Source organism: Gobius niger (genome assembly GCF_951799975.1).
Source record: "Gobius niger genome assembly, chromosome: 21".
NCBI classification, from domain to species: domain Eukaryota; kingdom Metazoa; phylum Chordata; class Actinopteri; order Gobiiformes; family Gobiidae; genus Gobius; species Gobius niger.
This window is the reverse complement of record NC_136872.1, coordinates 11728868-11743706: the sequence shown is the minus strand read 5'-3', so window position 1 is coordinate 11743706 and position 14839 is coordinate 11728868. Positions and strand designations below refer to the sequence as shown.

The window sequence follows — 14839 nt, the reverse complement described above, 5'->3', positions numbered from 1 at the left end:
AAAATCCTCTACCTGCTTTTTACAGGAGCCTATAAGGGTGCGAGGCTATAGCCGGTATATCATTACGATGCCCACAGGCTCATATCTCTTTAAGATGCAATATTTGACACGGTAATTGCCGGTGTTTCTTGTCTATTCTATGTTGAAGGCTGTTTTTGATGTGTTCCGGTTGTTCTTTGGCTAAATAACTCTGATTATTATTATTTTTTTATCTTCCCAGTTCGTGAAAGAAACCTCAGCACCTGGGTAAATCTGCGCATGCGTAATTCTTCATTCTTGCGCAGTATCTTCCTATTCATAAAAAAAAGTGTGTGAACTTGTGTGCGTGGCCCTAAAGTTTCCGTTGGCTATAATGAATGCATAGGCTAATAAAATATGAAGCCTTTCAGCATTTTATCGCAGTTTGAACCCGACCCCATATTTATTGAAGCCTGCCCTGAATAATAATCTGCCCTGAATAATAATCTGCATGCTTATTTTAGGTGTGCAGTGGATTTATGTTCACGCTGCACATTATTTTATCTTTTGTTCATTTAGGAATCTGGGCTTTTCTGGCCAGACGTGGTCAAACTTATAATTATTCTTAAAGCCAACTATAGCCTATTTGCATGAACTGGATATTTGACTTTATTGTGTTGATTTCGTGCGTTTCCGGTGCAGTGGGCAGTAAATTTGAACCTGGCAGTTCTTAGAGTTGCAGGGTTAAATATAGCTGTGTGGTAGCAAAGGTAGACTGGAGTCATATGACCTGTGTTTCAGTTTAAAGCAAAGTGGCCTCATAAAATGCATTTCTTAGTGAATCAAGTTTTATATCGAGCTTTGATCAGAAAGGTGGGCCTATATTGAATCATTGATACAGACAAATTAACAAACAATTGTCTGGTCTTGTGTTCCCAATTAGAATTTTGCAAAAGAAGTTGGAATCGATTTTCTTTTACAATGTGATTTTGACCTTAAAAAAATAACTGCCTCCTAAACCCTCAGATTTCCACCAGCCAGTCGTTCTATGTTGGAAACTTCAATCACAACTTCACACAGACAATAGTGGAGCAACATTGGTTAACAATGTCTACTGGGTTATTGTCCTGATGGGCAATGGAAGAACTGCTTTGCAATTTGCTGAATTCTGTGAATTTCAAATCTAGCTGTACCCAGAAGAAGTACAGACAAAATGTGACAGCTCCCTTCTAGACATGATAAAGCAGGATGTATGCATTGACTTTAGGAAAAATTAAATAAAAAGGCTAGATGTAAATATATAGGATTGGTGCCAAATCGCTACCATAAAAGAAAGAAAGAAAGAACTTCAGTGACAATGTGTGACACTGTTGAAAGGTTTTGCTTTTACCTTGAGTTCAGCTGATTAAAGAGAATAAAGAATAAAAGAGCTGGTTAACTTGGAATGAAATGAATATGCAAACACTTTATGGACAAATGTCTTCTTTTTTTACCCCAAAACAAAACCAAACATTTATCAATGAAGCTTACATAAAGTCTTTAACATTGGTCAACACCCAAAATGCCTCCCATCTGGTTTCTATGGGCAAACTCAGCTGTGTGGTAAATGCTGGATCCCACTTTAGATTTTATGTACAGGTATAGGTTTATATGAGGTGTGTCTGTATTGAGATGCAAGCAATGTGTTTGTAATTGTGCAGATGAAGTTTGACCTGGTGACTCATGCCGAGGACATACGATTATGATGAGATGACACTGTAATGACTCCACATTATAAGACTGAATTTAACTTTAGGATATATTTATCTAAATGCAAAAAGGGCTCATACTTCCATGTAAATGCTGTGGTTTGTTTGTATATAGTTAACAAGCCGACACCTTTAATAAGGCTGAGGTTTTCTGTCATGTAGGTCATTGTTGTAGATTCTCCTGGTGTAGGCCTAGTGCTTGACCCTCTCACTGCTTCTCTCCGTAGTACCTGACTGTGCTTCACCTGTCGTTTTTTCCCCCTCCCAATTGCGCAGGACGCACAGCCAATCGGCACCGGCTTCTGGGCTCGTGCAGCCAAAAGGGCGGGCCTTCCTTGCGGCACCCGAAGGGGATACTGGGATAAAAACTTACCCACTCGCGCTGAAAACTTTCGGGAAGAGTCAGAGGGAGGGTTAAACGAGAGTGAGAGTGCAGTGGCTTAGTTGAACAGCGAGCATGACCGACGCCGAGGCGCAGAGTCCTCCAGCGGCACCGGTGGATGATGAGCCACAGCCGGAGAGAAAAGTCATAGGTGGGTGGTGCAGGTGGACACGCGGGATAGAGTCAGCCTGTGAACACTAAGTGACGGCGTGTCCACAAAACCCATGTCTGCTGTCACGGTCGTACTTGTTACCATATTCATTTATTTTTGCGCTGATGTTTAGTTTTGCGATGAAACACCTGTTCTGTGCCACTTGAAGACTTTTTTTTTTTTTTTTGCTTTGTATCATCTGTTGCGAGCGTCAGGACGTGGTCACAGGTGGAAATGATTGGAGTTCATGGTAGATTTGTCAATTAAACTTGGCGTGATTTATTTAAAGGCCCCCATTTTTTGGTCAATGTTTCATTAGAGCTCTACTGACAATCACTGACTTTTTACTGAGTGGTTTTATTGCTCAGATCAGTACCTCTCACTGCTGACCTGGTTTCAAAGTGTTATGTTAATGATTGACATATTGAGCTTTCTTTCCGTGTTGTAAAATAGAAAAGCTATTCTCTAACATGGATAAGTGAACATCTTTTGTTAATCTGAGTCAATGTATGTGATGTGGAGTGCTCTACACTCTTATTTTTACTTTTCCCCCTTTCACTCTTAGCATCATTGGTCCAAGGCACAGTTAAATGGTTCAATGTGCGAAATGGATATGGATTTATAAACCGGTAAAAATACTATTTTATACTTTATGACTTTGTCAGGCTTGATGTCATGACATGCCTTATTTCTATTGTAGGAATGATACCAAAGAGGATGTATTTGTTCATCAGGTTCGTTCAACATTAACTGACTTGACTTGTTTCACTTTCATTTCTCAACTAAAGATTACCTTTCTCTCCAGACGGCAATAAAGAAGAATAATCCTAGAAAATTCCTCCGCAGTGTGGGCGATGGAGAGATTGTAGAGTTTGATGTTATAGAAGCTGCAAAGGTGGGGACTAAGCTTTAATCTGTTTTGATGCATTTTCGTCTAACATTTGACTTTGTTCTGTGGCAGGGTTCAGAAGCAGCCAATGTGACTGGTCCAGGCGGTGTACCTGTGAAAGGCAGTCGCTATGCACCAAACAAAAGGCGCTTCCGGCGACGGTTCTTCCCCCGCAGCCCTCGTCCCGGTGATCAGCCCCAGGCTGATGGGACAGAGGGTGAGGGCACAGTAGAGGAAGATGCTAGGCCTCCGCCTCGTCGCCAAAGACCACGCAGACCAAGGCCACAGGATGTAAGCAACGTCGAGAGGTTTTATTGGGAATGATTTTAATGTTGTCTTCTTAGTGAAATGAAAACTGAACATGTGTGTGTGTGTCAGGGCGAATCTGGGGAGCAAGATGGAGTAGCTGAAGATGATCAGCAGAGACCACCCAGACGAAGGTTCTGGCGGCCATATCGGAGGTGTGCGCTAGCACGCCATTTTGCTTTCAAATGTCACAAAGGCCTGCTATTTTGAGACGTTATTTCCCTTTCTTCCCAGGCCATTCCGACCACGTCAGCCTGCGGATCAGGCCGCGGACCAGCCCGCTTCAGACCAGGGTGCGCCTCAGGACAGTCTGGCGCAGGAACCCAAAGGGGAGGAGTCAAAAGAGTCAATAGAAGCAGAGGTTCCACAGACCAACGGCGAGGCAGCGGACGGTCAGAAACCACGACGCCAGTCCAGACGCCGTAGACAGAGAAACTCTGAGTCCTCTACATCCAAAGTAGGCTCTGACCTTTGTGACGGACACTTGCTGTTAGCCAACATTGGCAGTGACATATGTACTCTGATCTTTGCATTAGAATGATACAGAGAAATCTGCTTCTGAACCTGAAACGCCGCCACAGACCTCAAAACCATCTGACCTTAATGCAGGATCACAGTCACCAAAGACCTCTCCCAAAACCACTAAATCGCCTACAGTAAGGAGCGCTTTCTGTTTTTTAACACCTCTTTTAGCCGTCTGTCTTGAGTTGTCAACATGTCTTTTCTCACAGCAGACTACTACCACCACAGAGTGACCATCAGAGGAGTCGCGCGGCCCTTGACAGAAGGTGAGGTGGCTCTGGTCGGGCTGGGCCATATTCACGAGTCGAGGATTACTGACATTGTAGTGCTGTGTTGCATTTGACAGTCATAGCGGGGTTTGTTTGGCTGTATTGGGCGGTTAATGTATTACTCTCTCATGTATATATATATTTGCTCTTTTGTAGGTCCGTGGGTTGGAGATCGATCAAATGTATTTATGAAACCCTGCACTGCTCTCCCCTCCCTGCGCTCTCCCCCCTCCTCCAATTCAGTGCCCCGCTGTCGTCACACTATAGCCCCACTCCACTCTGGTCTAGACACGGACTACAGCAGGTGCGAAGTGGGTGCATATTAAGGGCAAAACAATCATTTTATTTTAAAATTTCTGCCTGGTAGCTCAGTTGTTTGAACCACCTTAAACTTTCTTTAATTGACGAGATGGAAACCTAGTTGGGGAGCCCTGCCTTGATTTTCATTTAACTGCTTTAATTTGGTTGAAGCGGGGATAAGCCAAGCAGGTGTGCGGTTGGTGGTGCATTATCAAGTCAATTTAGTTCTGTTGTCACCTCAAATGGTATGTCCCAATCCTCAGTTTGAGGGGGGGATTAATGAAAACATTTTGTTTTAAGTTTGACTTGTGTGCTTTTTCTTTGGAGGGGATTATGTGCAATGCTTAAGTATAATAAATCATGTTTAGCAATCTTGCATCATAGTTCTGTTCTGTTCAAATTTAAATAGAATATTTTATTTTTTTTATAAATTAAACACATAGTTTGTAATCACAAAATTGGGAATATTTTAAAGGTTGAGCATACATTGTCAACACTCCAAACAGCAATTTTAAAAAGGATTTGCAACCATGCATATATATACAAATTACACTAAAACTGTTGTGCAATAAATTCACAGAAGTCTGTTAAAATGAAAATACCAACTAAACTAATGAGAACTATTGAAATATTTATGTCCCACAAATCATGGCTTTTAAAAATCCACTGTTCCCATCGTTGTACATATCTTGTGAATCATTGGTATATGCCTCTGTGTTTAACCTAAAGGTGTTGTAGATAAAGTGCAGGAATCAAAACCACCTTGGAATATCTGATAGATACCTCAGCAGTTAACAGCACATGCCCCTGTTGTATAGTTTGTTTTGAGCACTGCTTTGGCATTACAACTTCTACAACCTACAGTTACAAAATGCAATCATAAGACAGTCTCGATCTTTCCTCTGCGGTCTTCAGTGGTGGCTGGTGTCTCCCAAATAATCTAGCTCAGTGCTGTCCTTCTCCATTTCCCCATCAGTGTCCAAGTCCATGTCCAGTCCGATGTCCAGACTGATTCTTCTGTTGGATGAGTGGAAGTTTGATGCGATTTGGTCAAAGGTCTTGCCCCTTGTTTCAGGCACACGGAAAAATGTGAAGATGAGGAAGAAAAGAAGAAGCACTGCAAAAATAAGAAAAACGTAGGGCCCTGCAGCATTCTGCAAAAGGCAAAGAATACAGTTTTATAAAGTCATTGCCACAAAACCCTAATCGATTCCTTTGAACGATGGTAAGTGTACTCACTGCCACATATTGGAATCCCATGCCAATGATAAAGTTTGCTGTCCAGTTGGAGCAGCCCGCTACGGCCATGGCAGCCGGCCTGGGACCCTGCGAGAAGAGCTCTGCCACAAAGAACCAGGGGATTGGGCCTGGACCCACCTCAAAGAATGCCACAAAACCAAAGATGGCCAGCATACAGATGTAGCTCATCCAGGGAACATTTTCCTGTAGGGTACAACACAAAAATTTAACCTACACCATATAAATTATACTTAAAAGGCACACTGTGTACAATTTTGGATCCTACTGTTTGATTCTACATGCTCTAAATAACCAGCTCGACACAGAAAATGCTCTTTTTGCAGTGGGTAATCAGACAATGGATTAGGATGAGAACCTAAACTAAAATGTCTCATTTGGCTCCCTTTAGTCAACATCTCCATGGAGACGAGCTGGAGACGTCCGCTCCCAGTAAAGTTAGTCAGGTCTGAGGAGAGGTGAGCATTTGTTTGTTCATTTATTAGGTATTTTTCAACAATAAACACATCTGTAATGAGATGAATGCTTGTATTTTATTCTTTTTACTAAGTGAAATGTTACACGATGTGACTTTAAGGCTACATGAAGGATTCTTACCAGTAAAGCTAGAGCTATGGTCATCACAATGGCGCAGATGCACATGCCGGCCAACCCTAGCATGTGCAATGTTCTGCGGCCCATCCGCTCAACCAGGAAGAGCTGTGGGTTCAACAAACATTAGAAAAAATATTACTTGGTCCTTTTTGTCCATGTTTTTTTCCCTGTCCAACTATCCCTGTGTCCAGATTGTTACTGACTTTGCACAAACAGTACAAGTGATGCAAGGACCCTCCATTTCCTTGACTTGGCAACGGCATAAGGTATATTTAATCATGCTAATCAATGTTGATGGATTTTAAATAACTTGACCTACCAAACCAAACTTGCTTGCCAACTTGCCAAGCTGACGAAAATGCTGCTATCTCGTTTGCTCTGTGATAGCTGTGTTAAACAGTAACGGAATCGCACTTTGATACACATTCTATCTTTACTCTTACCAGTAAAAATAGATAATAATGTATGTCTTTCCTCAAACGTGTCTCAGGTAAATCTGTGCTTGTTCTGGTTACTGACCGAGACCACTGTGAAGGCACAGTTGACCACGCCCGCTCCTATTGTAGCGTAGACCGGACTCTGGACTCCTGCCTTGATGAAGATACTGGTGGAGTAGTAGAATATCTGGGCACAAAGGTTTCCATTAGACAGATCTTAAAACACTTATTACACTTAACACTCAGGACATACTGTGGCAGGAAGTATTCGTATCCCTGTATTTACTTCAATGATATGAGGAGGTCTGGTATTACAGCCTTTATAAGAAATCTGCCTTCTGCATTGAGAACTATATGGAAAGGATCTGCAGTGGATGTATAGGGACTGATTACTATCGCACAGTTTTATTTTATTTTTCAAACTTCTATTTAGTGGCATTTATATGTACTTATAATCATTGCTCAAGAAGATAAAAGTAAAAACACGGCCCCAAAGAATACATGTGAAGAAACCAGTGAGTCGGTGTTTAAGATGCTACCTGTTAGCATTTAGCTTCAACAGCTCAGCTCTCACCTCTCCAAGAGAAATCCCTGAACCACACTCCAAACCTTGGCTACAACATGTGACAGGTCAGAGCTGAGCTGTTACTGTAGTATTTCCTGAGTGTTCATAGATGTGAGCCACACATGTGTTGAAGCCATTGACAGTTGATCGAATCAACTGTCAATGGTTGACAGTTGCTAACCAGTAGCCTGCTAACCAGTAGCATGCTAGCATCTTGAGCAGCACTGACTCAGACTGAGACTCTGTTGACATGACAAACTGTATAAATCACAGTGAAAGGTTTTCTGTTTCCTCATTGATGTGTTAATTTAGTCTGAATAGTGAAGCAGATCTTTAGTAAATCCAGCTGTAGCTCAACAGACAGCGCTGCTACTTGTGCCACATTTGCAGGTTATATCACATAAATATGCGTCTCTGGGGTTGTGTTTTAACTGTTATCTTCTTGAGCAATGATTATGAGTACATAAAAATGCCACTGTCGATCAGTTGTCTTTCATTTTCATCCTGAGTAGAGATATTGTTACAGGTTGTTGTACTGCATAATGCTACTTCGGTTTTCAAAATGGCTGCCGGAACTGTGTGTGATGTCATTGTGATGTATATGATTTTTTTTTGTACCAGACTTGATCTAAACCTTTCTGAAGCAGCCGTATGTTGACAAATCTGTATAAACTGGACTGACTTACAGCGTTGACTCCCGACAGTTGCTGTGAGAGCTGCAGCATGATGGCGATGATCATCGGCTGCCGGTATGAGGGAGATCGAAACAGCTCCGGAATGGACACCTTTCTCTCCATGTCCATCCTGCGCTTCTCTTCCTTCATCTCAGCCAACATGTCCCCCACCTCCTGCCTCCCCGTCAACCTTCTCAGGCCTACACAAAAAGCAACATTAGTAAGGTAATACACAGGCAGCAACATTTTACTTACAAGATTATGATTTAGTAAAGCTTACCACTCTTAGCATGGTGTTCCTGAGAGCGCACAATGTAGAGGAATCTTGGGCTCTCAGGACAAAAAGGCAGCAGAGACATTTGTAGCACAGTTGGCACAACAGTTAGACCCAGTAGGACCGGCCACAAGTCAGCACTCCCCAATAACGATTCCAGACCTAGGACCTGTGCATTAAAGAGTTTCCATTGAAAGGAAACATGTATAATCTGCATCCAAAAGTGACATGAAAATAGGGGATGAAGTCATACCTGTGCTATTAGTATACCCGTGACTATAGCCAGCTGGTGTAAAGTGCCCAGTGCCCCTCGCAAACTTGTGGGAGCGATCTCACCAACGTACATAGGCGTCAACCCAGAAGACAATCCTACAGACAAACAGATCTGTTTGTGAATGATGGTAAAAAATTAGGTCTTATTCTAAAGTAAACAGAACTCACCACAAAAGGCACCAATGATAAAACGGCCCATTATCATCATTTCAAAGGAACGACACAATTTAGACAGCCCCATCAGACTTCCACCAATAAATGCAAATAAGTTGTTTATGAGCATGGCTTTCCTCCTGAAAAACAAACACAAAGCCATAAGTGTTGATTGTGTCAGTCTGAGGTCTACAATCGTTGTGTGGACATTTGACCACTAGATGGCCTCATCATGTAACCTGGGTATGACTGTTAAGCAGACTCAAAGGGAGAAAAGATGTCCATGCCTTTGTATAATTATAGCTTGAAATCACGAGTTGTGTCATGTTCTATTCAGTAACATACAATTGTACGACATGTGGCATTGGACATATGTCGGGGTCACGGTGTCACCCTGTCCTCAATCTCCCTCGCACACGTCCTGACCTAGTGCTCCACGTAGATCCACTTTCACGCAGTGGCGAATGTCCAGGACGAGACCATACTCTGGTTACTGTGAGTAAGGGGTCGTCAAGGAACAGCCCATTAAGACTTTCATGAGTCAAGAGAGATGATTGTGTAAAACACAGCCCGAGACTTAACTTGAACTAAAATAGCACAAAATCTGGGACCCATTACTTAAACATTAAACAATTGTGAATAAACCAAACCATTACAAGTAAGTCATGTCTTTCCCTATTACGTTCATTTCTATATTACATTTACAAGTATGTAAAATGTATGGCTATAAAAGATACATTTAAATATTTCCAATCAGTGGTCAATCAGTGGTTCTCAACTGCTGGGTTGCGCCCAAAATTGATCACAAAAACATTCTCAGCTAGATTAAATAATTGGGCGTGCCAGTGCCTCCCAGTAGGCATCCTTTGACTCTCAACATGATTTTGAGAAGTATTCAATTTCTGCAATTCCTTTCAAAAAGTCCTGACCCCCGTACATTTATGATGTGTAACACTGTTATTTGTACTGTATCTGTACTTGTACCAGAGTTATTAACACAGTCTGGGTTTTTACCTGCCCAGCCACTCGGAAACAAAGCCCACACAGAATGAGGAAAGCATTCCCCCGATGGAGAAGATGGCGACAGACAGGGACCACAGAGAGGTGAGTGTCCCTGTGGGGATCGGCTCTCCATAACGATGTATCCATGTGGCATTATAATCTGCCTCTATGATCTGGACAGAATATACACATAATGATACAATTTGTATGTCTGTAATGTACAGTGTTGTTACATCCTACAGTGAGAACCATAAACTTACATACACAATATAAAAAGACACATTTGCATTTTTTTCTCAGTGAGAGAGTTTTCTACACGTTTTTTATATTATTTTTTACAAAGCCAAAAGTATACATACATTTCATTAATATTTGGTAGTATTGCCTTTAAACTGTATAACTTGGGTCAAACGTTTTGGATTCCTTCCACAAGCTTCTCACAATGGTTAGCAGGAGTTTTAGTCCATTCCCCCAAATAGAACTGTTGTCACTGAGCCAAATTTGTAGGCCATGTTGCGTGCACATGCCTGTTCAGCTCTGCCCATAAATTTACAGCTGGATCCAGGTCAGCACTTTGTGACGACCACTTCAAAACATAGACATTGTTATCCTTAAGCCACTTTGTACCCAGTTTGGCAGCATGCTTTGGGAATTGTCAATTTGGAAGACCCATCTGTGCCCAAGCTTTAACTTCCTGGCTGATGTTGCTCCAATATTTCCACATAGTGTTCTTTCTTCATGATGTTCATGATCTATCTTGTTGAGTGCACCAGTCCCTCCCACAGCAAAACAACCCCACAGCATGATGCTGCCACCCCTGTATTTCACAGTTGGGATGGTGTTCTCAGGCTTGCAAGATTCCCCCTTTTTCCTCCAAACATGACGATGGCCGAACAATTACATTTTTTGTCCGTCAGACCACAGGATATGTCTCTCCAAAAATTTAAGTCTCTATCCTTTTTTTTATTTGCAAAATATGGTACAGTAGGAGAAGAGTTTTATTTCTATAGCGCCTTTAACAGACATGGTCACAAAGTGCTTTACATTAGACAATTTACATTCACTCTACACTCGATGGTGGTAAGCTATGTATGTAGCTACAATTTCCCCTTGGGGTGACTGACTTCTGTCAGCGCTGTCGTGACTGCACACATCTGCACCAACGGTCCCTCTGACCAGCATCATTCATTCACGCACACATCATTCATCCTGGCCTATTGTACATGTTTTTATTGGTAGGGGAAACCCGAGTACCCAGAGGAAACCTACGCAGACATGAGGAGAACATGCAAACTCCACACAAGAAAGGCTCCGTCCAGGTGGGAATCGAACCCGGGACCTTCTTGCTGTGAAGCGAGACCGTGCCGCCAGTACTTGTTTCACTGTGGATAATGACAAACTCTAACCAGTTTCATTAGCATCTTCACCAGGTCTTTTGCATTTGTTCTTGGGTTGATATTCACATTTCAGGCCACAGCACGTTCATCTCTGCAACACAGAGCCTTCTTTCTGATCTGTATGATGGCTGGACATTTCCATCTTTTTTATACTTGCGTATTATTGTTTGAACCAATGAACGTGGCACTTTCAGTTATCTTGAAATTGCACCCAAGGATGAACCAGACTTGTGTCCAAGGACATCTGGGCTTTCCCAAATTGTTTAAAGGTATAGTTATCTTAACTTCTGACTTTGTAGAAAGCAACAAAAAAATCTAACTCTCATTCTCCTGGCATTTAGCGAATAGAAATAATTTAGAAAATTCTAATTGACCTAAAAATAGGAAAGGTTAATTCTGGTTTCATGAAAAAAAAATGCATAGTGTATGTAAACATCTGGTTCTCACTGTATCTGCCAAATGTATGAATGAATGAATGAATGAATGAATGAATGAATGAATGAAGGTAGGTTTATTTTGGATACGAACATGGGACAAATTATATACAGTATATTCTTTGCAAATAAGCAGTAACTTAAAAGCTGTAGGTTTATGCCTGCCCTAGTTACAGCACAAAATCTACCCATCAAAGATGAAACAAAAATCAAGACACTTTAGCCACTCTACCTGACATTTACCACCTCTAATATACTGTACATATCATTGTTTTGCAATGTTTGATAAATGTTTGCTTGTTTTTGTGTAGATCAGCCATTCCCAAAGTTCAGCATGTCATTCAAACTTCATTTAATGTTAATTAAGATTAGATAAATATGTATATATAGTGGGACAAGTAAAGGTTTGCTTATCTTATCTTAATATTCAATACAACACCAAAGTAAAGGCAACCTCCCGTTACCTCCTGTGTTGTAATGTGTCTAGCAATGTCCACTATGAGTGTCGAGACATGCCATGTTACCCGCAGACGCCTGAATGCCTCAAGGCCAGTCAACTGAAGCTCACCTGACGTTGATGTGACCAAAACAAATATTCACCCTAAACATTTACCAGAGGTGTCATAAAAGTATGTCATTCACTCAGACGTCTTTTTGTAGATTTGTATAAGTTTCTTTTCATTTGCAGTATTTCACTTGCAGGTGGTTTAAGTTATTTCACCCAGAACAGCCAAAACTTTCTGTAAATGTATGTAATATTGCAATTGCAAACTTAAAGAAAAAAGTGCTTTCTGTGAGTGGGCCAAGAACTATGTCCTTTTTCAGCTGGATGCACTTCCAAATAAAGTGCTTTCTAACTGTCCAGGCTTGAACATGCCAACTGCTTCAGTGTTGACTAACTATGCAAGTTTATTTTCTAAACACAGCCACACGCAGAATGTGATGTCAAATCCAGGAATCACTGTGGGGATGGGGTAAATGTCATTGTGAAGTGTAAGCAATGTGACACGAGCAGGATTTGTGTTCATGAGGACTGAACTGTGATGCAGTAGCACATTATACCTTCTGGGGGGCGTTGATGACTCCAATGTTGTATCCAAACTCCAGAGATCCCAGGACAGCCGTGAAGACTGACAGAGCAAGAGTTCCAGTCACTGTCTGAGCACATAAGACAATTTATTTTGTGGTTTAACACCATTGCACTTCATTGTATGACCTAAATATAACTCGCATATAATTCCGCAGACCACTCATCCATATAACACTGTCCGTCTGAACTTTAACTTCCCTCGACTTTCCTGTCAGGCCCTGGCACCTGTCTCTACGATGACGGACAAAGTGACCTCTGGGAGATTAGGTCCTTTCTCCTGGCATCATATAGACCCATTACATAACATTAGTCGCCAGGCAATAGTATAGTCAGACTGCTGTGCATGCTATAATTGTAATATTGACAGAAATGTAGCACTATCAATGTTTATTTCATGTGAATTGGTTTGACTGTGTGGAAACAGACTATTAAATGTGGCTGTTTTTCCCATTTGTCTATTGTCCTGTAATTTACATTTTAATCACTCCTTAGTAACAATGTAAATGAATCTAGTACTTGTAGTGTCTGCCTTCAAAATTACACATTGCATTAATCTGTTAAATATAATATATTCACCCATATTACTATAATAGCATAACAGTGCAATGGCTTGTTTCCATTTTTTTTAATTTTTCAAATTTCCACAATCTATCGTTGCAGGTATAACCTGAAATGACATTTGGAGGACAAACATTGTTTATGTTGGAGCAAATGGAACCAGTCAAACAACTGTAGGCTGTAAAAAGCTGACCTAGCTTTGATATTTAGTTGGTCAAGGTCAGTGGAGAGCTCCAAGGCCATTATTGTGCGTGACAAAATGCTGAGATAAATACAAATGTAGATGTTGCTCGGGACAACCAAGTATTTGGCCTAATCGTGGAAATGTGTAATGCGTAAATGCATAAACTTGTCTATTTGATTGCCCATATGTTGTCATAATCCGTAAACAAATAGATGAAAAACAAAAACTAAGTTCACAGTTTTCTTAAATCACAATTACCTCCCCTCCGAGTTGCTGAAAGCCGGCCGGCATGACGTTACAGCGGCTTCCTTCAGCCACAGACAGAGACGCACTCCACCAAAAGTAGTCCCGGTTAACGCGATGCGGATTTCACCATCCAAAAAACAACTGTGAAAATGTCCCGTGTGTCTTTTCTCTTACAAAGTGTCGGTGCCTGTTTAAAGTTTGAGTTGTACGTCCAGCTGATAGAGCGCAACACCCCCACGTGCGTAAAGGACAGGTTTGTAGAGGGGGTAGAGGGTGACAGAGTGGGCTGATCTTAAGATCAGGTTACAGAGGTATAGGCCTCAGTGTATGCATACAGTACAGCTGAGCAGAGTTGTCAAGAAAAAATAAATAAATGCATGTTCAATTTTGAAGATTAAAATTCAGATGGAAACTTTGAGAGTATCAAGCGTGATCAACTTTATACAATCCCATCTAACACTGAATAAGCATATATATATATATATATATATATATATATATATATATGTATATATATATATATATATATGATATACTGAATGATACCATGGTCCTCAATTGAACCCTAAACAGGCCCTGTATGACTCACCATTTCTCATGTGCTGCTTTTGTGTGTCCCCCACCAGCCCCTCTTCTATATTAGATCACATACCACTGGGGTCACAATGCTGACTTCCTCATTGCACACAACAAAGCCTGTCTTCCAGAGGCAACAGGTGTGTTCCATATCTGGAACATAGCACCTTGGTTAGCAGTGTAAAGTGGGTTTGGCTTTTGCCGTTCATTTGGGACGTCTGAGATCTAGGGGCTGCGTTGGAGGCGTCAAAGGTACAAAAATAGCCAGTGGAAAAATACATACTTGTGATCCATGATGAATATATTTGATTATCATTCCCTCCCCTCAGAGACACACCCCCAGCTTTCACCCCATCGCATATCCGTATGCCTTTTGGGACAGGGGCAAAGAACGGGACAGGGGGAACTTGACACCCATAATTTTTAAGCCAAGGCCCCACAGCCAAGTCATGTGTGAGCGTAGGACTAAATGGAGACGAAACCTTATGCCATTAGAACAGTGGTGAGTAGCCCCGCCAACATATTTTCAAAGGTTCATGTTTAAAAAGAAAAAGAAAAAGTTATATAAACGATGTCAGGAGTTGAATGTTATCAATGAAC

At 41.4% G+C, this 14839-nt stretch overlaps 2 protein-coding genes across 2 annotated transcripts; one reads left to right on the top strand and one right to left on the bottom strand.

Moving 5' to 3' along the window:
* The first annotated feature begins 2130 nt into the window (after positions 1-2130).
* LOC306980357 (uncharacterized protein) lies at positions 2131-4800 on the top strand. The gene is made up of 10 exons (XM_079579705.1): positions 2131-2239; positions 2805-2868; positions 2940-2973; positions 3045-3134; positions 3201-3419; positions 3507-3589; positions 3669-3891; positions 3971-4090; positions 4166-4222; positions 4382-4800. The coding sequence occupies exons 1-9, from the start codon at positions 2164-2166 to the stop codon at positions 4187-4189; spliced, it is 933 nt and encodes a 310-aa protein (XP_079435831.1). The 5' UTR covers positions 2131-2163; the 3' UTR covers positions 4190-4222; positions 4382-4800.
* A 636-nt stretch (positions 4801-5436) lies between these two features.
* LOC306980340 (solute carrier family 2, facilitated glucose transporter member 4-like) lies at positions 5437-13708 on the bottom strand (the record flags this gene model as incomplete). Its single annotated transcript, XM_079579689.1, has 11 exons — positions 5437-5679; positions 5765-5995; positions 6344-6481; positions 6896-7000; positions 8065-8252; positions 8333-8495; positions 8580-8695; positions 8768-8892; positions 9767-9927; positions 12648-12743; positions 13676-13708. 11 exons carry the CDS (start codon positions 13706-13708, stop codon positions 5437-5439), a joined length of 1599 nt encoding a protein of 532 aa, XP_079435815.1.
* Between the last annotated feature and the right edge of the window lie 1131 nt (positions 13709-14839).